The sequence below is a fragment of the Scylla paramamosain genome, chromosome 1 (assembly GCF_035594125.1).
Source record: "Scylla paramamosain isolate STU-SP2022 chromosome 1, ASM3559412v1, whole genome shotgun sequence".
NCBI lineage: Eukaryota > Metazoa > Arthropoda > Malacostraca > Decapoda > Portunidae > Scylla > Scylla paramamosain.
The window spans coordinates 29,706,305-29,728,777 of record NC_087151.1 but is presented as its reverse complement, the minus strand read 5'-3'; the positions used below and the strand labels follow the sequence as shown (position 1 = coordinate 29,728,777).

At 38.4% G+C, this 22,473-nt stretch overlaps 2 protein-coding genes across 2 annotated transcripts; one reads left to right on the top strand and one right to left on the bottom strand.

Annotated features, from left to right (window-relative positions):
• LOC135103065 (putative sodium-dependent multivitamin transporter) lies at positions 1-12,229 on the top strand. The gene is made up of 11 exons (XM_064009021.1): positions 1-242; positions 708-929; positions 1,265-1,388; positions 3,076-3,289; positions 3,673-3,792; positions 4,279-4,429; positions 8,650-8,796; positions 9,112-9,333; positions 9,757-10,043; positions 10,604-10,802; positions 11,395-12,229. The coding sequence occupies exons 1-11, from the start codon at positions 117-119 to the stop codon at positions 11,476-11,478; spliced, it is 1,896 nt and encodes a 631-aa protein (XP_063865091.1). The 5' UTR covers positions 1-116; the 3' UTR covers positions 11,479-12,229.
• Positions 12,230-16,653: 4,424 nt separating this feature from the next.
• Positions 16,654-21,136, bottom strand: LOC135103071 (T-complex protein 1 subunit epsilon-like). The gene is made up of 5 exons (XM_064009033.1): positions 20,872-21,136; positions 18,692-18,917; positions 17,560-18,545; positions 17,194-17,374; positions 16,654-16,918 (listed from the first exon to the last, which is right to left on the bottom strand). The coding sequence occupies exons 1-5, from the start codon at positions 20,974-20,976 to the stop codon at positions 16,788-16,790; spliced, it is 1,629 nt and encodes a 542-aa protein (XP_063865103.1). The 5' UTR covers positions 20,977-21,136; the 3' UTR covers positions 16,654-16,787.
• Positions 21,137-22,473: the final 1,337 nt, after the last annotated feature.

The window sequence follows — 22,473 nt, the reverse complement described above, 5'->3', positions numbered from 1 at the left end:
CACCAGCTGATCCATTCCTCTGAGAGAGAGAGAGAGAGAGAGAGAGAGAGAGAGAGAGAGAGAGAGAGAGAGAGAGAGAGAGAGAGAGAGAGAGAGAGAGAGAGAGAGAGAGAAAAATGCAGCAAATCATGGAGAGCTACTTTGGCCTCACGGACTACGTCATCTTTGCACTGGTGCTGGGCGTGTCCTCTGCCATCGGTCTGTACTACAGATTCACGGGAGGCAAGCAGAAGACCTTCAAGGTGAGTTGTGTAGCTGCATTTTTCTAACATTTACTGGTGGATATTTATTAGTGTTCCATGTGTCATACTCCATTCTTAGATCATTAAATATTCCTATTGTAATTTTATATATATATATATATATATATATATATATATATATATATATATATATATATATATATATATATATATATATATATATATATATATATATATATATATATATATATATATGTGTGTGTGTGTGTGTGTGTGTGTGTGTGTGTTTTTGTTTGAGAGAGAGAGAGAGAGAGAGAGAGAGAGAGAGAGAGAGAGAGAGAGAGAGAGAGAGAGAGAGAGAGAGAGAGAGAGAGAGAGAACAGGTATAGTATGGGTTTGATTGCTTTTAAAAGGTATTCTTCAAGAAATGTTAAGTAACCATTCAGATTGGGAACACCACATGTAACTGAGTCTGTCTTATTGAGGACTACCTTTCCCCCACAGGAATACATGATGGCTGACAACAATATGTCAGTGCTACCTGTTGCCTTCTCCCTCATGGCCTCTTTCATGTCAGCCATTACCATCCTGGGTGTGTCCAAAGAAAATTACACCTTTGGGACACAGTTCGTTGTCATCAACTTCTCATATCTCATCTCCACACCCATAGTGTGCTACCTCTACCTTCCTGTGTTCTTCAGGCTGCAAAACACAAGTGTCTATGAGGTATGTGGATGGAACCACTCTTTACATCACTAGAAGGAAGTAGGCATAAAGAAATCAACTCATTTTGCTTTGTGTTATTAATTCAAAGACACTGAGGCAGAAGGGTGAAATTTCACATGTCAGCAGTTCAATAATGATGATTCAGTACACACACACACACACACACACACACACACACACACACACACACACACACACACACACACACACACACACACACACACACACACACACACACACACACACACACACACACACACACACACACACTCAGTACTGTGTGGCTTGGTTGGAGGATGAGTGATGAGTCATTATCAACCCTCTTTGCTTAACAGTACTTGGAGCGAAGATTTGGACAGCTGACCCGGATCTGTGCTTCCCTGGCTTTCTCCCTTCAGATGACACTCTACATGGGCATTGTGCTCTATGCTCCAGCACTAGCACTCTCAGCTGTCACAGGTCAGCTATTAACATAGTGATATTATTATTTTTTTTTATCTGTCTATCACTTACAAATATCTACCTGCCACTGAACCTATTTATTTTCCCATCTGTCTAACTATTTGGTCTCTCTCTCTCTCTCTCTCTCTCTCTCTCTCTCTCTCTCTCTCTCTCTCTCTCTCTCTCTCTCTCTCTCTCTCTCTCTCTCTCTCTCTCTCTCTCTCTCTCTCTCTCTCTCTCTCTCTCTCTCTCTCTCTCTCTCTCTCTCTCTCTCTCTCTCTCTCTCTCTCTCTCTCTCTCTCTCTCTCTCTCTCTCTCTCTCTCTCTCTCTCTCTCTCTCTCTGTAAGGACTACTTGTTTATTTGTGCATTTTGATACCTGTTTCTTGGAACCCCAACAAGGGTGTGTTATAATAATGTTCCTTTCCACACACTCCACCCTTTCATTTTAGCATATTTATGTCATCATCAACCAGTGCTGCATGAGGGAAGTCACTAATGTAGCCATCACCATCAAATGATGAAATAGATCTATGCACTCATATACCCATTATCACCACCTTATGACAAAATATACTCATGCAGTCATCATTATCACCACATTAAAATTCATGATGCCTTTATTATCACAACACAGAATATACTCGTACTTATCTGATGGAACCATTATGCAAAACACAGCACTTACTTACCATGCCACAACCACCTTCAAGTGGTTATGTTTCCAAGATGGGTCAAGCAGCACCACAGTTGTTTTGTGTCATCACATATGTATAAACACCACCACATTGCCCATATTATATTTTAAAGCTTATTTACCACTTGAATTGTAGGGAAGAAAATAAATTAGGGTCAGCACTTTTGTTGTGGCCAGATGAGTAAGCACCTCCACATGTGACTCTCAAGCAGTGGAGGAGTAAGCAGGATGTAAAGCAGTTGTATCTCAGTTGGATTTTTTTCCTTTTAGTCCATACAATGTGCTCTCCATTGTATTGTTACAGGAGTAATCTTGTCTTTCATAGGTGTATCTGCACATAGAAGTATTGAAAGTATCATTGACAAGTGGCCAATACTGTACTCTTGGCAGTATACACACACTAAGCCAATAGAGAATACCTCCGATACTATCACACTGGCAGGAATACTCTTGTGTCAAGGATTAGTGTTTCATTGATTGCATTTCATGTGCCTTGAATTCAAACTTATATAAGAAAGTTTAGCTGATTTGCATTACTCCTTTAACTCCATCATGACTGCACAGATTTGCCCATGGCATATGAAGAAAGAAAGTACATCCTTCAAGTTTTCAAGTAGCTGATGTAAATGCAGCCTTTTAATTGAGAATATATTTTCAAGATGTATGAATTTACACAGGGTAGGTGAAATGATCCTCACACAATCATGATTATATGCAGTATGTGTTCTTTGTTGTGTGAATGTATTATTCCTTCTCAGGATCTGCCATACACTAAGTAGGTGTTACTGATTTTGTAATAATTAAGGATGAATGAGGGTGTTGGGTGTATATAGACAGCTTCATTCTGATCATTTTCCTTCTTGCCTGAACAGTGTTTTCAGTTTAGTCAGCTGTGCATAGGCCTCCCTCCCTGCATAATGTGAGAAAAAGGCTTGGAATGGTACTAGTGATTAGAATATTAATGGTGAAGAAGTTAGCCAAATTGACATGTACATACTTGATCTTTCAGGAATACAACTCAGTGTGTCCATCATGGCAGTGGGTGTTGTGTGCACATTCTATTCAGCCCTTGGAGGCATCAAGGCTGTTCTCATCACTGATGTGTTCCAGTCCCTGCTGATGTTTGCAGCAATATTTGCTGTGATCACTCGAGGTGTGATGGATTTCTCTGTGGCTGAAATATTCAAGATTGCTAATGAAGGAGAAAGATTGGAGTTCTTTAAGTATGTATTATTCCTTCACTTATTCATGTGAACTTGAACTTTTTATGATTTAATAATATGACAGCTATTTGGTGTCAATTGCTATTAGTTAAAATGTCAGTGAATACCTTTGTTTAAGATAGTACTTGAAGAGAAAAGCAGAATGCTGGAATGTAATTCAGTACAAAGAAAGTTAGATGCTGAGCCACAGAAATGCAACATGCTGCCCAATAAATGGTCAGTTGTAGACTATTTTCTTAAAAATTATTTTGAAATGCTCTCATTTTATTTGAAAATTTTTAGTTTAAAGAATGTACATTACATGAAGTGAATGGTCTTAAATTCAATAATACAAGTAGTATATGCTGAAACCATTGATTTTTTTTTCAACTTTTGTTGAGCAGCATATCACCTGATCCTCGTGAGAGGCACACTCTGTGGAGCCTTGGTATTGGCGGGTGCTTCACCTACTGCTCCCTGTATGGTGTGAACCAGGCACAGGTTCAGCGGCTCCTCACCATCAAGTGAGTGGCACCAGTTGTGACTTAACTGTCAGCACTGACTTGCTGAAATGATCAGAGATTTAGTCTTATGTGTTCAGAACTTCAAGTCATATAAATTAGCAATATACAAAGGAGTGATTTAAATCACTTTATTGGTCTCAAGTTGATGAAAATTACAATAAAACACAAAAAAAAATAAGTATTACTCTGAATAGGAAATGTCATAATTTTCATGGATTCTTAATAGTTTTGTAATATTTGTGTGGCATTTGTGTGTTTTCAGACACATTTTCCATTTTAGCAACTTTTTACTTAGTGTAGTAAGAACAGGATTATTATTATAATTATTATTATTATTATTATTATTATTATTATTATTATTATTATTTTATTTTATTTTATTTTATTTTATTTATTTATTTATTTATTTATTTATTTATTTATTTATTTTATTTATTTTTTTATTCATTTATTTTTTGTATAGTGGCAATATATATTGTGTTCTAGGGACCTGCATCGTGCCCAGGCCTCCCTTTGGATCCAGTGGCCCATTCTCACAGTGTTGAGTCTGTCTACCTCATTTGCTGGCCTTGTGGTGTATGCACAGTACCACAACTGTGATCCAATGAAGAGTGGTCGCATTGCCAACTCAGATCAGGTACTGATGTGTTGTGTGTTTACCTCCTGTTAATTTGCTGATATACTTCCTTGACTACTCACTTGTACAAGTTTATCTGTTTTACTGCTAGTGTATATTCTGTAGTGGAAGAAATTTGCTTCTCTGAACTTACCCCCAAACTTTTTTCTTCCTTTGTTTTGTTGTGGTATCTGTTGTCCCCAGGGTCGGTGCTAGGAATTGCAGGGCCCAATTAGAAAACCAATGGCAGGGCCCCTATTCTGCAAAAGTAAAAATTTATGTATATTTATATTCCATGAGGAATAATAATTTCTCATTCTTCATTTCACGTTTTCAGTAGTGGTTTATTCCTCTTAGAATACAGAAAAGGCTTCAAGCGGTAATTCTGTTGCCATTGATGCCAGGCCCCTTAAGGTGCAGGGCCCAATTTAATAAAATTGGTCAAATAGACTTAAAAGAACTGGCCCTGGTTGTCCCTTTCCCCTTTTCAATCTATGAAAATGCACATCTTCATTTCTTGGTTGTATCATGCTTTTTTGTTTACAGTATTTTATTTATTTTTTTTATTTATTATTTATTTTTTTACAAGTAAGGTTTCAGTTTCATTAATATATATTTATTTCTTATTTTATTCCTCATTCCATTCTTTTTATTTGACAACTATTTAAATTTATGATGGTCACTTTGTGGTGTCTCCATAACTGAAGCCTGAGACCACCTGTAACATGTCTCTCCATTCTTTTACTTGTTTCACAGGTGTAGCCATGCATTTAGCATCCCAGAGTATGTTGTACAGTTAGAGTATTGTCCTCTTTCATATTAGGTGCTGAATTTTTCATATTATATTCTCACAGGCAGCTTCATTCCTCAGAGACACTGAGATGCATGTAAGATCTCTTGTGGGAGCAAAAAAATATATATTGGGATAAAGAAATAATTGCATAAGTGAAACAAATAATTTATGTATTTAATATCCATAGAAATACAAGCCTGTAAAGTTTCATGGCAAGATATATGAAACAAATGTATTATTCAAGCCACCAAAGGAAGAGAGAGAGAGAGAGAGAGAGAGAGAGAGAGAGAGAGAGAGAGAGAGAGAGAGAGAGAGAGAGAGAGAGAGAGAGAGAGAGAGAGAGAGAGAGAGAGAGAAAGCTATTTAGATGAGGTAAATGTTTGTGATATAAATGTGAAGCAAAAAACACGATTGGTTATGTTAATTTGTAAGGGTAAGATTTAATTGAGTGAATAAGTAGTTGTACATGTATATATAAAAGGAAGAAGTAAAGGTGAGGTTGTAGAACTAGTATATAAAAGGAAGAAGTAAAGATGAGGTAGTAGAACCAGTTTGGTAACTAGATGAGAGATGTTTAGATTAGAATTTGTTTTTCAGCCATCCTTTCATGAAGTGAGTTTATGGGAGAGGTTAAGCACCAGTGATGTGAATAGGAATTATTACTGTGCTTTCCTCACTCTTCTGGCAGGCAGCTGTGCTGTAAAAATTCAAAGAGGCATTGATATGTCACAAACAAATACCAGGCCGTGGTCACTGTTATAACTTTAACTCCATTTCCCACACAAGGTCACTTTCATTCCTTACCCCTTCACATATCCACCAACTATACCTTGCCTTTCAAGCATTGAAAATCTTTTCCTTTCATAATGACACATTTAATTTTACCTCATTGTGATATTTGTGAGCTGAGAACATCCAAGTGCCATGGTTATTTGCATTGGTGTGTTTATTACCACAAACTTTACCGAACATTTTCATGGTAGTGTCTCACAAGTGTCTCATTCATATATATGTATACTAACAGGGTCAGCACCAGGATTGCTTTATGAAGACACCTGGCTGCCTTCACAACACTTGCTTGTGAGTCTCTTCTTAGTTCAAACTTTTCTTCTTTATGCATTCATGTCAACTTTACACATCCTTGTTATAGTGATAGCTGTTGCACCTAAATATACATTTTGTTCTCCCCTTATTTGAATGCTGCTCTTGTTTCTATATCTTCCTTCTCCTTCTCCTTCTCCTTCTCCTCCTCCTCCTCCTCCTCCTCCTCCTCCTCCTCCTCCTCCTCCTCCTCCTCCTCCTCCTCCTCCTCCTCCTCCTCCTTGCCATCATAATTTTATTGTTAATAACAATTATATGTTGATAACAATTATATGTTTAGAACAGATCAGTGGTCTTTTAAAAGGGGATACATTGCAAAATCCCACAAAGACTTGAAAATTATCTTTATCATCATCATCATCATCATCATCCTTAGTATCATTATTATCACTACCCTGTGTGATTCCATTTCAAGACAAGGCCTCTCCCAATCTTCTCCACTTAACTCTGCTGACTGCCTGTCTGCTGTGGGCCACACATGGAAAGCTTTTTATTTGATCTCTTCATCTAATTCATTCTGCCGTGCTTTCTTCTTACCATCCTGAGGTTGTTGTTCCACTCCCTCAGTTGTCCATCTATTGCCTGTTTGGACTGTGCTTTATCTTTCCCTTCTTTTTCTTTTAATTGTTGTCAAAATATTTTCAACCTTGACCTTTTCCATAATCCATAATATTTTTTCCTTATCCCACTATATTATGCTTAACATACAATTTCTGTTCCCATTTAGGCATTTAAGATTACTTTCCAGGCCTATTTTGTGAGGCTTTAGGTTTTTTGTCCATGTGTAATTGTTGGTAGAACACATTGATTATTACCCTTTTCATTAGTGTTGGTCGGAGATTACTTTTCATAGCACTACTTTGTTTATTAAAAATATCCCATCTACCTATCCATCTCTCTCTCTCTCTCTCTCTCTCTCTCTCTCTCTCTCTCTCTCTCTCTCTCTCTCTCTCTCTCTCTCTCTCTCTCTCTCTCTCTCTCTCTCTCTCTCTCTCTCTCTCTCTCTCTCTCTCTCTCTCTCTCTCTCTCTCTCTCTCTCTCTCTCTCTCTCTCTCTCTCTCTCTCTCTCTCTCTCTCTCTCTCTCTCTCTCTCTCTCTCTCTCTCTCTCTCTCTCTCTCTCTCTCTCTCTCTCTCTCTCTCTCTCTCTCTCTCTCTCTCTCTCTCTCTCTCTCTCTCTCTCTCTCTCTCTCTCTCTCTCTCTCTCTCTCTCTCTCTCTCTCTCTCTCTCTCTCTCTCTCTCTCTCTCTCTCTCTCTCTCTCTCTCTCTCTCTCTCTCTCTCTCTCTCTCTCTCTCTCTCTCTCTCTCTCTCTCTCTCTCTCTCTCTCTCTCTCTCTCTCTCTCTCTCTCTCTCTCTCTCTCTCTCTCTCTCTCTCTCTCTCTCTCTCTCTCTCTCTCTCTCTCTCTCTCTCTCTCTCTCTCTCTCTCTCTCTCTCTCTCTCTCTCTCTCTCTCTCTCTCTCTCTCTCTCTCTCTCTCTCTCTCTCTCTCTCTCTCTCTCTCTCTCTCTCTCTCTCTCTCTCTCTCTCTCTCTCTCTCTCTCTCTCTCTCTCTCTCTCTCTCTCTCTCTCTCTCTCTCTCTCTCTCTCTCTCTCTCTCTCTCTCTCTCTCTCTCTCTCTCTCTCTCTCTCTCTCTCTCTCTCTCTCTCTCTCTCTCTCTCTCTCTCTCTCTCTCTCTCTCTCTCTCTCTCTCTCTCTCTCTCTCTCTCTCTCTCTCTCTCTCTCTCTCTCTCTCTCTCTCTCTCTCTCTCTCTCTCTCTCTCTCTCTCTCTCTCTCTCTCTCTCTCTCTCTCATGCCTTGCTCCTTGTGGAAGCATCCCCCAAGAAGGGGCAGAAGAACCTTCATCTTTCTTTATCCAGGCATTTCCTTCTTGCTTGCTCAAGTGCTCATCCTCTGTTAAAACCTCTTTCACTCCTGTCCTCCATTACAATATTGAACTTTTTAATTGATAATCTGCACTAGCCCTGCCAGCTGCTAGTGAGTCCCTCGAGGGGGAAGACAACATGACTGTAGGGGGAGAGAGGGCTCTATCTTAACATAGGATGGTGTCTGAACATTATCAAAACACCAGACCACTTTGATGTTCTTCATGGTCTACATGTACTACTACTTACATAATTGCTGAATATCATCATTATTTTCTTCATAGTATATATGTAGAAGGTTGCATAGGGATAGACAGAGAATTGCAGACAAAATTTGGAAAGTTTCAGAAAGATAGATGAATAGCTAATGTGAGGATAATAGTGGTGTTGGTGGTAGTGATAATAATGATGATTATGATGAAGACTCCTCAGTTGGCAGTCACCCTAGCCTCCTTCATCATTGACCTTTTTCCACCCCAACAGCTGCTGCCACTCTACGTTGTTGAGACAATGGGAATGGTACCAGGTCTCTCTGGCCTCTTTGTCTCTGGCATCTTCAGTGGCTCACTTTCTACAGTTTCCTCAGCCCTCAACTCCTTGGCAGCAGTGACTTACCAGGACTACATATTGGTGGGTGGCCTCTTGGGTGTAACTTGATTATTGTGTAAGACTGGTGAAATTCAAATGGCTATACATTGTTAAAATCTTTGCTCATTGTCTGGTGACTGGTGAAATTCAAATGGCTATACATTGTTAAAATCTTTGTTTATTGTCTTTATTAAATTAGGTGGCTTTTCACTGCAGTTTGAAACTTGCCTCATTTTCACCAATGAAAGAAATAGATTTATTCAATGATGATGACACCAGTAATTCAAATTATGTGGCAGAGGAAGAGAAGGAGGAGAAATACATAAGATTATTTATTCATCTGAGAATTTTTTCCAGCCATGCATTCCACCCCACAGTGGCTTCCGGGAGAAATATGCTACACGCATCAGCAAAATTCTTGCATGTGTGTATGGCTTGATATGCATTATGATGTCCTTCCTCATCCCACTGGTGGGAACAGGAGTGCTGCAAGCCTCTCTCACTATCTTTGGAGCTGTTGGGGGACCACTCTTGGCACTCTTCACTCTGGGGATGCTCTGTAGATGTGCTAACCAAAAGGCAAGTTAAGGAGGTGCAAGATTTCTTAAATTTTAATTCCTTTGGCAGATCGCTATATAAAAACAATAATAAAGCTGTTAAAGAACAAAATTCCAAAATACTTGTGATATAGACATCAAGATATGAATAGGAAATTTACTGCTGTTTATGTTTACATTGATATTATATTTATTGTCTTAATTACTCAGTCATTCTTAGGAATGACATCTTTACTACCCTGATCTTTGATGGCTCTTTCTCATTAACTGCCATCTCATAACTGTTATCACAAGCAACAATATTATTTCTGTGAAATATGTACTTATTTCCATGCCAACTGAAGTGTCTTTCATTTATAAAGTTCACCTCTTAGCTTTCTCTCTTGCATTCATATTAGAATTTATTGCCCTCCAAGCATACTCTTTACAGCCACGTGTCTTGCAGGGTGCCATGGTGGGTCTTATTTTTGGGCTGATCATCACACTGTGGATTGGATTTGGCCAACCCAAGCCAGTACCACCCTTCAAGCCTGTGTCTGTTGAAGGATGTCCAGCCAGCAATGCTTCCTTGAACATAGAAAATATTCAGATGACCAGAAACTCAAGTTATAAGGGAGATGAATTTTATTTTGATGGCCTTAGTAACATATCATTAACTTTACCTCTTGAAGATAAGGAAGGAGTATCAGCAACCATCCCCTTGGAGTTCAACAGCACATTACATGAGGAGAGGTATGTAGCTTGTCCTCACTGCACCCATGTCAAGCTCTTTAGCACATATTTGCTTGGTAAACTGCACAATTAAAGTTTTTTTTTTTTTTTCTTGCTGCTATCTTGTAAAGTAAAAAGAACATTATTTATCTCAACATGTGAATGGACATAACTGACTGGTGGTGTCGTGGTAGGGAGTGTCGAATTGAGTTGTGCTACAGTTATTACACATACTGCTACTAAGATGGTGGTGTGGCTGCAGCAATGTGTGAAAGTTACAAATGGCAGGTATCATGATGAGCAGTGCTGCATTTAGTCATAAGCATCATAACCATCAGTGGTGAAGGCTACTACTTAAACCATCTGTGGTGGTATGTTTTGTGGTCATGGCTGTGCGTGAAGGCCTCCATTTATCTCTTCCCTTTTTATGTGGTAGTGCTGTTGAGAAGCACTGCTTAGTGGTACCTTCTGATACGGACATTGTTTAACAAGTATTGCAATAGACTAGCCTTGTTGGTGTTTTTGTGAATATTTACTTATTTTGTTCACCTATGATTTTGACATGCATCATATCTCCACAGCACTCCTTTCCTGCACAACCTGTATGCAGTGTCTTACATGTGGGTGGCAGCTATTGGGTTCCTAGTTACCATGCTGGTGGGTGTCCTGGTGAGCGTTGCCACTGGGGGGAATACAGTGCTTGAGAGGGAGCTCTTCTCTTCGTGGGTCCACATCGAAGGGACTGCAGCCAGTGGCACTGAAAACTTATTCACTGAGAAGGTATGTGTACTTACCTTTTTCATGGTCACATTCCATGAATTAATTATGGTGAAATTATAATTATTTTTTCTCTTGTCCTTGTCAGGTTATAGTTGAAGGGAGTCATAATTGACCTGGACTAGAAGGACTAAGGGTCCAAGGCTTGTAGGGTTAGTCACTCCCACATGTTATGCTCTTGTGAGGCATTATAACTTTTTAAAGTTTTTATATAATTTATTTTATTAATGAGATTTCTAAATTTTGATTAATCAGGTGATTTTTTTTTTTTTCACCTTATTCACAGTGCTAGCCTTGAAAATTAGAATGATAATATATGAGTGAAAACCTGGAACTCCCCATGAGGAGTACATTCAGGACATACAAATATGGAGGTATTATTTGGATGTAGAATGAATTTAGTAACTGAATAATTTCAGACAGAGAATACAAGCCTTTGGACATTTTAGCTTTTCTTTCATATAAAAATGTTAACTTCATATATTTGTATTGGTCATTTGTGTTATTTTACTGTAATATCCATATTTTCATTTTTTTTTTTTTTCAAGTCTATGATGTGTTGTTTTAATAATATTTACTTTCTTTTTTTTTACAGTCAGACCACACAATTGCTGGGGACATTATTTCTGTGTCATGTGACAAGCTCACTTCAGATGAAAGAGAAATGTCTCATCTTTGATCACTGTGGGAGTTAAATCTGACAACACACAAAGTGCAACAGTAATGGTTCATTCATTCACAAATACAGTACATATTCACCAGGATACTGTAGATTTATGCTATACTTATAGATTACAGGTTTTAGAATGAAATATCTCACCTTAACCAAAAATTTCCATGAAAGATCTCACACATGAGTCATATCATTGAGTGAGCAGCTGTGGCTCAGCATTGCCACCAACTCGGAAAATGTGTAATATATTTATCTTACTTTTTTTATATAATTTATTGACACTTCTAGATTTAAGGTACAACTTAAATGTGAGGAAGGACATGAATGTATTCCCATCTGGATAAGATTATGATGCATAAATACTAAGGACTAAAGTTCGACAAGTTGTGAGCAACTAGATTTTATATATGTGGGAATAAGTTGTAATAAGCTGTAGATTAGTTCCAAGACACTGGATAATCTCTTTATCTTAAACATATTTTGTTTTCTTCACTTGAGCTGTTTCTTTTTGATTTGGTAATGGATCTGCTGGTCATACTATGGCAACCCAAAACTTGCTATGTAGAGAGGTGCTATGGACCTAATTTTGATTAATCTTTTAATTCCATTCCAGAAAAAATATATAGTCATTAATTATACCATTATGTGTTCATAGAAGAATATTGTAGTTGTTAATCTGTTAATTTTGGAGGAGCCCTATTGAAATTTTGTATGCATGCCATCATAGATGATGGTATACAATAAATATGAAATTCTAGCAGTTTTATGTTAGAAATGAAGATGGAGATTTCATACAACTCATGTTCACCACTTCATCACAGATGTCCTACAGAAAGTGATAACTGAGAACTGTTATTTACTTTCATGAATTGGAATGATTACTCATACTGTTAACTTAACCCACAGAGCATCAGCCAGTGTATGCACATGTTATCCCTTAGTGCTGGTCAGTTTTTATTTTTTTTAGGTGGAAATTGTTTCCCTATGGCTTATTATGAAGGAGAAACACTAATAAAGTACAAAGTGGTTAAGTGGTTCCAGTCACTGGCGTTCAAGACACTCCCACCTCCCATTAAGGTATGAATGAAAGATGTCAATTCATTTTACCCAAGTGAGAGTGACAAACAGTTGTCAGTTCATATCTTGTATTGTTTTTCAAGATTATTATTGCTTTGATCATGTATAAATTGCTCAAAATAGTGTGACTTATTACAAAATCTTTTTGTAACTATTGATTTTTTTTCTTTTTCTTTCTTTGTGGGGATGATGAGTTAAGGAGGAAATGGGATGGCAGAGACAGGGACATGTTGTCGGAGGAATAATCAGGATCTCAAACCATTCATACTTGTGGATGAAGTGGAGGAGCAGATGTGAGGCTTCTTAGCTCATCTGGTGCCTGTGTGTGCTGCCAAAGTCTCACTGCATGAATGGGAGCCTCCCAGTACAGTACATACATGTGATCCTGAGTATGCAACAGAACCACAGCATTATTGGTGGATATAAAAGATATTTCAGGCAAAGTGATGGAAATTTTTTTAGGTTAGTATGTCATATACTGCTGATGCTATGGAATGTCAATAAGATCATTAGATACATGAGGTCATTAGATAGATGAAGTTTCTGAAAATCAGTACAAGTTATCTTCTCAAACTGAAAGAAACCAGTGCCTTAGGCTAACTCCTGGTGGTGCAAAGAAAGCAAGCAGAAAGAGCTAAGTCTGTCTGTCTGTATACCAGGCTAACATCCTCTTCTAAGAAGGTTGCCAAGTCAAGGCATCCACATGAATACATTCATAAGTATTCCTTTACATCTTAACCTCTTGGCCTAAGTAACAAAAGACAACCATAGTTTTGACGTGTTGGTAATCTAGTGGAATGGTGAGTTCCTTTCTGTTGTGGCCTGATTTAACGATGGCATAAATGCAGCATTATGTTGTGATGTCTGATTGTAGAGCATCATGGAAACACTGGGAAACTGATGCAAATGCATGATATGATAGATTTGCTATGAGAGGCACTCTTGTCAGGGATTGAATCCCTTGCTTTTATTTGACATGTTACCTGTCGGGCTGTAAGTGACCACCAAGCTCCAAGTGATTTTTGGTTGAACTTGGCTTTCCTGGCACCACAATGCAAAAGATCAGGTTTTAGAAGAAAAGACAAACAGTAAATGGAAAACCAAGGGTGAGATTGTTGAGATGAAAGGGAAAAGTTTCATGTTTATCCTCATCAACACTGTATCTCATGATACATAATTAATAAACTTGGCAACTAAAAAAGCAAGGATAATAAGATAGGTTAGTCCTACAAAGGATTGCTTTGTTTTTAAGTCTAATCCTATCATTACAAAATAGAAAACATTAAAGTATTCAAAATTCACTTACCTTCCTTGTGAAGTCTACAAATATGTCCCTACTTTCATCAAATATTGCACCTTGGGGATCACTTACCATACTTTATATAAACCATGGTTTTTAATGTTTTGTTCTATTAATTCAGTTTCCTAGTATGGATACTTTCATACAGCTGCCCTTCTGTGAGGCAAGTGAGGATGCCATCACACACTGATCAAGACTCTTAAGCTACCGATTTGTCTGTTTACCTATCGGTATCCTGATGGCTGCCTGCATCTAATAAGAACTCACCCTTGAAGATGGCCATGACAGTACTCTCCATTTGTTCCTGTCCTTTCATTTATTTGTAATCTGCTATTTGAACTTTGCAAAAAATACATGGAGCTAATTAGAATGCTTTGTGTAATGTGGAAATGTACTGTGTATAAGGATGGTTCTTGAATTTAGAAACTAGTGCCTGTGTTATGATGGATTAAGAGTGTTGTGCTTGTGTGATGGATTTGTGCCACTATAGCTGTGTCTATAGGTATAGGTTGTATAGGTATTTTAGGAAAAGGAAGCCATAGTAAGGAAGGAGGAATAGAGTACATGGTAGCAAGCTGTTTCTTGATAATAACTTTTCTTTCAGTAGTAGAAAGGAGTTACTGAATATAGTTCATGTCTTACATGTAAATATAGGACTGTTTAGGTCTGGGAAGGCATTTCAAACTGAAAGAGTAACTTAACTTACTCCTGGCCAGGAATGATTTTTCATGTGGCATGAGTTAATGTGAGATCAGAGTTATTGTAGATAAATGGAAAAATATAGATCCTCATATTAATCAATTCTGATGCTCATTCTTTGGAACTTTCCTTTTGGATAATGCCAACAAATATGTGTCCATTTGTTCTTGTCCTAGTCTCTTTCATCACTATTTATCTCAACATTCTATTTCTCCTTCTCTTCAATGTGTAGGGTATCATGAAGTCCCATAAGTATGTCCCCAACAGATAGGCAGTCTTTGTTGAATTATGTGCAGGCATGAAGTATAAAGGGAGTAATATCAAGGGAAGTATTGCAACATAAAAAGTAAAATATTTGAATATATGATGAAGAGTAAACTTTATACCAGATGAAATATACCCATTAGATGTGGACATGGTATGAAGGTCAAAGATCTAGACTGAGGTAGTGGAAGTGAGTTACTTGAGGTGCTTATGGTGTAAATAGAATGGATGGTAAAAACTATAAAACTACTACAGGGATGTTCAGTGTTTGTATCACAGGCAAATTAACAAAATGTGGAGTTGTAGAGAGACAGCACAAGAAGCATAGTGTCCATCATGGGTATGGAAGCAGATGGAGGGATTGGGTGTGCCGAGATAAGTTGATAGGGAGGAGATGGAGAAGGCTATTGCTATATTGAAGTGTGGTAATGCTGCTGTTATAGATTAAATAAATGTGGAAGTGAAATATGGAGACAAAGTAGTAAGATGGATATGTTTTATATGATCTTGTATAGAGACAAAGAGAAGTGAAGGCAATTATTGTCCCTCAGCATGAAAGCTAAATGTTAAAATTACAGTGGGATAAGTTTGTATAATGTGCTGGTAAACATAATGGGAGGGTCCTGATGGAGACTGGAAGTGGAAGTAACTAAAAGGAAGGGTAAGGAGCTGGAGGATTTAGAAAAGAAAAATTTGATGTGGATTAGACACTTGCAATTAGGTACAGCAGTACTTTGAGAAAAGTGATACAGCTTTCATTATCCTAGAGAAAACATAATAGGGTTCATAGGAAGCTTTCTAAAAGGTTCTAAACATCTATGGTGTGAAAAGGCAGCTACTGGATGAAATTCAGTAATTTTAAAGGATGCAAGAGAATGGAGGGTGAGCTAGAAAATTTTGCTGCTGGAATGGAAGTGAGACCAAATGTAAAAACAAAATGGTAAATTTTTTAATTAATAGTTATTTGAGGAAAAACTGAAGCTAAATTGGGAAATATAATACCTTTAGATGATCAGTTGGAGAGAATGGGAGGGTGATGAGGATATACAAGGGTGGAGTGGATGCTGTGGATAAGAGAGGAAGATCTCTAAAAAACAGGACAGTGTTGAATACCTGAGAGGAGGGATGGATTGTGCTGGAGTGGAGTATTTGAATAGTTAAATGGACATCTTTGTTGTGATCATCTGCTTTGAAAAGTTCTCTAGAATGATTGTCCAGGTAGGGAAGATGAATGATCTAGGGAGTACCTATACAGGAGAAAAGAACAGATATCTCAGAACCTCAGTGATAGCCATAATCAAACATACATTTAACTGAAAGGTAGCCTTGCTCTAGATTTAAGCACAACCATGTCTTCCATTTAGTGTGATACAAGATGATGTAATTATCTGTGTTATTTGAGTAGTGCTGTAGAGAAGGCTAAAATAAAACATTAGCATTTATTAGGTAGAGCGGTCACTTTATGCATACCATAAATAGATTGCATAATTTAAGACTGAACAAAATAGCGCCTGTCAATATGATGCTGTTTGCTACTGTTGTACATGTGCCCACCGAGAACACGATTAGTTACTAAGTGTAAACAGAATTAATGTGTGACCATATTTATTCCAATTTGAGTATGTTATGAAGTGAGTATTTGTGTTTGACAGCTCCAGGAAATACAGTTTAATTATTTTGAAACCTTCATTAGCCTGTATGTTATTGTGTATGTGTTGTGAAATGGTTTGAAACTACTGTAGAGAGAGAGAAACTGGCTAAGGTATGTAGAATTGAGTTGCAATATTATCATTATCCCTTTTAGCAATTTTTATCAAATAAAGGGCAAAAATAATGGAAAATAAACTGGTTTGGTTTATTTATCAAGCTTAGCGTAAGTTTCATAGTTGTAAATTATATTAGGAGTGCAGAAGAGCCAAGATTAGTGTATTAAAAATCATCAGTTCTCTGGTGGACTATCTGTTGTCAAAGAGATTTAGGCAGAGTAGGACTCCCCAGGAGTGCGGATGTCATCAATCTTGAGGATCATCTTCACAAGTTGAGTAGCCAAGAGGAGCTGTTGCTTCTTGCTGTGAAGGGTCTCAATCACATGTTGATTCTTCATGTCTGAAAACCAAAAAAGGGCATGTTATAATTTTCATCTTGGCATTCTTATTTAGTTTATAAATTCTAAGAATATGAAGGAGTGCATTTTGATTTTCTTGGGTGCCAACCCATAAATAGGGATGGCTGATAGTGTGAAATAATGTTTTAAGCAACATTCTAGAGATTTAGTCATTCTGAATGTACCTATAAAGCTTTCAGCATACAAAGGCCAAAGTGTACCTACTGTTCATGAATATTTTTAAATAAAAATGTAAGTTTTGCATAAAAGCACTAACCACATGTTCCTTTTTGGTTGCAATCAATGCCTAACGCTGGGTTCTTCTCAGCAACCTGTCTAGCCTTGCAGTCAGAAAGGGTGTGGATGGGAGAAAGGCCAGAATTCTCAGCAAGTGCCAGAGGAATGCTTTCCAGAGCATCAGCAAATGCACGGAATGCATACTGCTCCAAGGTGGAGATCTGTAGATTAAGAAAAACATTCACATGTCATATTGAATGTTGCCAGTCTTCCTTCGCAAAAGTCAAAATTTTTTTTCTTGGTTTGCTTGCAAACTTCTGATAACAAAATACACTAAAATGTTTGCATGAGCACAACTGTTGGGACAAATATAACATTTTAAACATTACTTAGATAACTAGCTTACCTTATCAGCCTCCTCGGATACAGCCAAGGCACAAGACACTTCAGCGGCACCACCACCGTACACAATCTTGTTGTTGCGCACCAAGTTCCTCACAACACACAGGGCATCATGGATGCTTCGCTTGGCTTCTTCAATGATCATCTTGTTACCACCACGGATGAAAATAGTGACAGCCTTAGTGTTGGGACACTCTTCTATCACCAACATCTTGTCTTTGGTCGTACCAAAGGAAAGCTCACGCACTGTTCCACATGTTCCCAGCTTCTCTGGTGACAGCTCCTCAAAGCGAGGCACAATGCGGCCATTTGTTGCAATGGCAATGAGCTCGATCTCAGGTCCTCCTACCCACCTCACTGCTGGAAGCTGCTTCTGGAGGAGAAGGTGATTGGCCTCGTCATCAAAGCCCCACTGGCAGATAGCAAGATTGGCCCCTGCAGCTTTCACTTTTTCCACCATTTCAGTGAACTGCTTTTGTTCGTACTGATAGAGTGCATTGTACTCTTCTACACTGCTCACCTCCAGCTTATGTTTGGTCTTTGGCTTTGGGGGCTCAAAGGGACAGGTAAGGATGGCCATCTTGACATCCTTGAGTTCCTTAGGCATCTGTGGGTGAGAAAAGTCCTTGTCTACTACCACTCCTTTCACCAGCATAGTGTCCTCCAGCTTGCCTCCAACCTTGCCCTCCACTTTGATCAGCTCAAAGTTAACATCTCGTGTTTCCATGTCAGCTACAGCCATGACTGCATTCACAGCTATTTCTGCCATCTGCCGGTGACAGCGGTTAATAATCTTGGACCCAAGAGTGGTCATGGCAGTAAGAATTAGGGGCTCCAAGTTGTTGATATCAACAGGAAACTCCTCAGCAATTTTTTCTAGATTTTCAATGGCCTTCTTAGCAGCCAGCTCATATCCATCAGCAATACGAATAGGGTGTATACCCTTGTCCAGTAGGTATTCTGCTTTTTCCAGCAATGCTCCAGCCAGCACTGAAAATTAAATAAACTGTAAGATGACAAACTTGAAATTACTTATTGGCAATAATACTATCGGAAAATTGAGGAATATATATATGAAGAGCAAAATAATTTACACTCCACACATGGTCAGCATCAGTTGACAATGCAAAACTTACCTACAACTCCCGTTGTTCCATCACCAATTTCATCATCTTGTGACTGGGAAAGCTGCACCATCAACTTAGCAATCTGGTGCTCCACATCCATCATCTTCAGGATGGTGGCTCCATCATTGGTGACAGTAACATCACCATCAGGATTTACCATCAACTTATCCAGACCTTTAGGTCCCAGGGACGTGCTCAGGATGGATGAAACACTCCGGGCCGCCAAAATGTGAGACTGTAATGCAACACTGGTTAACTCTGTGCAACAGTATCACTAATAAGTACTGATATTACTTCCTATATACAGCAAAGCACATAGTAGATACATGGCAGGTGATGAGTAACACACAAACAATAGAGGGTTTTAAACCATCTCCTTTCCATCATACACATTATTGGTGGCCTCAGTAATCTAGAGAGACTCTTCTCATTCAGGATACAAATATCTTCTGCTTTGGTAACAATATGATTCACTGTTACTGTATGTGTGTGTGTGTACAAACTGTATATATCATAAATGTAGCAATTTCTTTTCTTTCTTTATAGAAAATAATTTAGGTTTCATTCATTCACTAAAGTGTGACAGTCAAGATTTCTTTATATTTGCTGAAATTACATAGGTAATGTTAACAAGCAAATTAACCACTTCATCTCATCCCTTTCATCCCACTGGATGTTTTTTTTTAATTTAACCATTTTAACCAGTGTGGGCTAGTTGTAATTTATAAGAACCACCAGGTTTTATCAAATATTTCCACTTCCTACTGAATAAGTTGTAATATCTCTTCTTTATGGAGTATCATTATTTAATTTCATAAAAAATTCAAAGACCGCTTCCTAGTTGAGATGTTCAAGGAGAATGCAGATCCCTCAACCTAAATGGTATTATGTCAGATTATGTTAATAGTACTTAGTGGACATACCACCCCTAGGACTCTCAAAGGATTACTAATGTAGCCACCACTAATAACTTTTTTGGGCCCTTTCACATGGCCATTTGTGTCGTGTGACTTGGCAGCACTGCTGAGTAGTGGGGGAGTGGCTTCCCATTGTTTTTGTCAGTGAGCCTTCACACAAGTATTCAATGCACATGACTGACGCAGCCTGTCCCCGCAACCAATTACGGCAATTGGTTGCTTGAGTCTTTTCAGAGGTGACTTTGTGGAGTTTGAACGTCCAACCACAAGGGATGAGATGGAAAGAGGGGATGGAAAAGTGGATGAGGGAGTGGAGTACTGTGAAATTATAAAAGACAATGTAACAAAATAAGAAAGGATGGTGGAGGAGGGAACACTGCTTTAAGATTGTTCATTAGTGTATAAACCTGGCCCACTGTCAACCCCTCAAAAGTTATGGAATGCATCAATAGTGATCACTGTTGCTGATAATGTCAAAAGGGCAAGTAGAATAGCAACAGCTTCTTCATCAGAATCAATGATGCAACTGAACCAAGCTGACTGAGCCTACAGCAGCACTTCTGAGCAGTGATCCTTTTCACAGAAGTGACTCACTGATGTGACCCCAGTCACACACTTTGACTGCCTGTGTGAAAGGGGCCATAGACTGGGGGCCCTCTGCATTCCCTCTAGAAAATCACTTAGCAGACAATAGCAATCTTAAAAAATAAATATATAAAAGATTTAAATTCTTTCCAATAGGGGGGGAAATTAATACAATAAACAATCATTAAAGATATTGATTTGGAGTCACTTGCATTATTACCAACGTTACATTATCTACTTAATGAAGCCACTACATATATCAACGATTTATTTTCGGAAAAATCCACATCCTATTATCTGGTTGAACAAAAATGTCACGAAAATCGTGACCCATTAAATGAGTCATATAGCCTCCTCACTGATCCCGTACCTTGGCCACTCCTCCACTCACCCAGGCTATCGAGATCAGCAGAAGAATTGGAACTTCACACAGAAAAATCGAAAAATGGGAATAGATAAACACGGTCTAGGTGGGTGGAGTGAGTCAGTGACTCACGGTTGCCTCCTGTCACTCCTTCCTCTATTTTAACACAATTTTCGATGAAACCAGGCATTATTAACCCCGCGCAAGATACATATCGGCATAATATGCAAACCCATACTGATCTGGAATCCCATCAGGCCATAGTTCAGCCAGTACATTAATAATGCACCACACCTGCCAGTCAGCCAGGAATACACTCGTACCTTCAGAGCATCGATACCAGTTAATCTCTTCTGCTGGTCCTGGTCCTTTAGGATGATGATGGGTTTGCCATACTCATCGAACACCAGCTGCCCCAGGGCCGTCATGGTGGAGGGAGAGCCGTGCCGGGCCGCGGATGATGCAGATATTCACAGATCAGGCCACCGCAAGACGAAGCACCAGGACCCTGCACGGTGACTCAAGGCGGCACGGGCGGCTCAGATTCGGCTTCGGTACTCAAATTGACAGCAGTTCTATTTACATTCACTTGACCTCCTGGCTAATTTATGCTCTGATTTTGATGAGTACTATTAGTTATGAATTTATTCTTCTTTTGTTTGTTTATTAGTCTGTAAGTCCAAATTCATGAGAGAGAGAGAGAGAGAGAGAGAGAGAGAGAGAGAGAGAGAGAGAGAATGTGTGTGTGTGTGTGCGCAAAAATTTCTATATAAAATCTATAGAATCTACAATCTTATGTTTTCGAATTAATCTAACATTTAGTTTTCAGATCACAGTAAGTAATAACACATTGTCGTGCATTATAGCAACAATCAGGCATCAAATCAGATTCGATCTATAAAACACTACAATCGCCATATATGGAATTTCACTAATACATATTCTCTTGATTTTTTTTTATTTTGCCTTCAGTAGTTTGAATTGCTGATCAGAACTTTCTTTCTTTATTTTTTTTATGTTCATTTTGTTGAGTTCACAGACTTAAATTAATTTTATCCGAATCCGTGACAAGACGAAAACGCTCTTGACCGGCTGCTCCCGAACAAAATAGAATCATCGAGAAGGAGAAACAAAGAATTCCCTTTATACAGTTTTCGTTTTGTTTCCTTGACGTGAATCGACAAACTGAGTATAGTTTAATTAATGGCGTTACGTGAGGATCGTGTTTACTACCGAAGTTCCATTTTTTTATGAAAAGCTCCTTGAAGAAGAAAGCAAGACTATGACTTAATTAACTTCATATCTGTTTCTTAATTTGAATTTTACTTGCCTCAGATTGTTATTGATTTCCTTGACAAGTGAAATATAGGCGGATTTTCTATTTCCATTGTTCCAGCATAAGGAAAATAGTCACGTTAACTAAAGAAAACGTAATATTTTCATGGCAAATTATAGTAAACGCGAGTAATGGTGGTCACACTTAGGAATATATCTCATCTAATTTTATTTTCATGTATCTTGTGTATGGACATATAGTCTTGTTCTGCTGGTATTATGGTGCTGGTGAGTTACAGTAGAAAAATGAGTGAGAAGTGGTGTATTAATATTAATATAGTATGCTTCATCTTGTGTTTGATTAAGAGTTAAAGCACGCATGGTAAGTAATGGAGAAGATTGCGTCTTTCATGTAAGAAGAGTTTGGAAACCTTTTACTCATTCTCTCTATCTGTCTGGCTGTTTGTCCCCTCTACATCAACTATGGTATAAAAAAATATCGTGGTGATGTACGTAATGATTTTGTAGTGTGTATTGTTATGACCTAAACAACCTCGCAGGAGCACGAGTTGTTGTTGTTGTTTAAGATTGCCCCCGTTAATGGGGCATGTGTCTACGTAAAGTGACGACCCATTGCAATGAGGTGCATC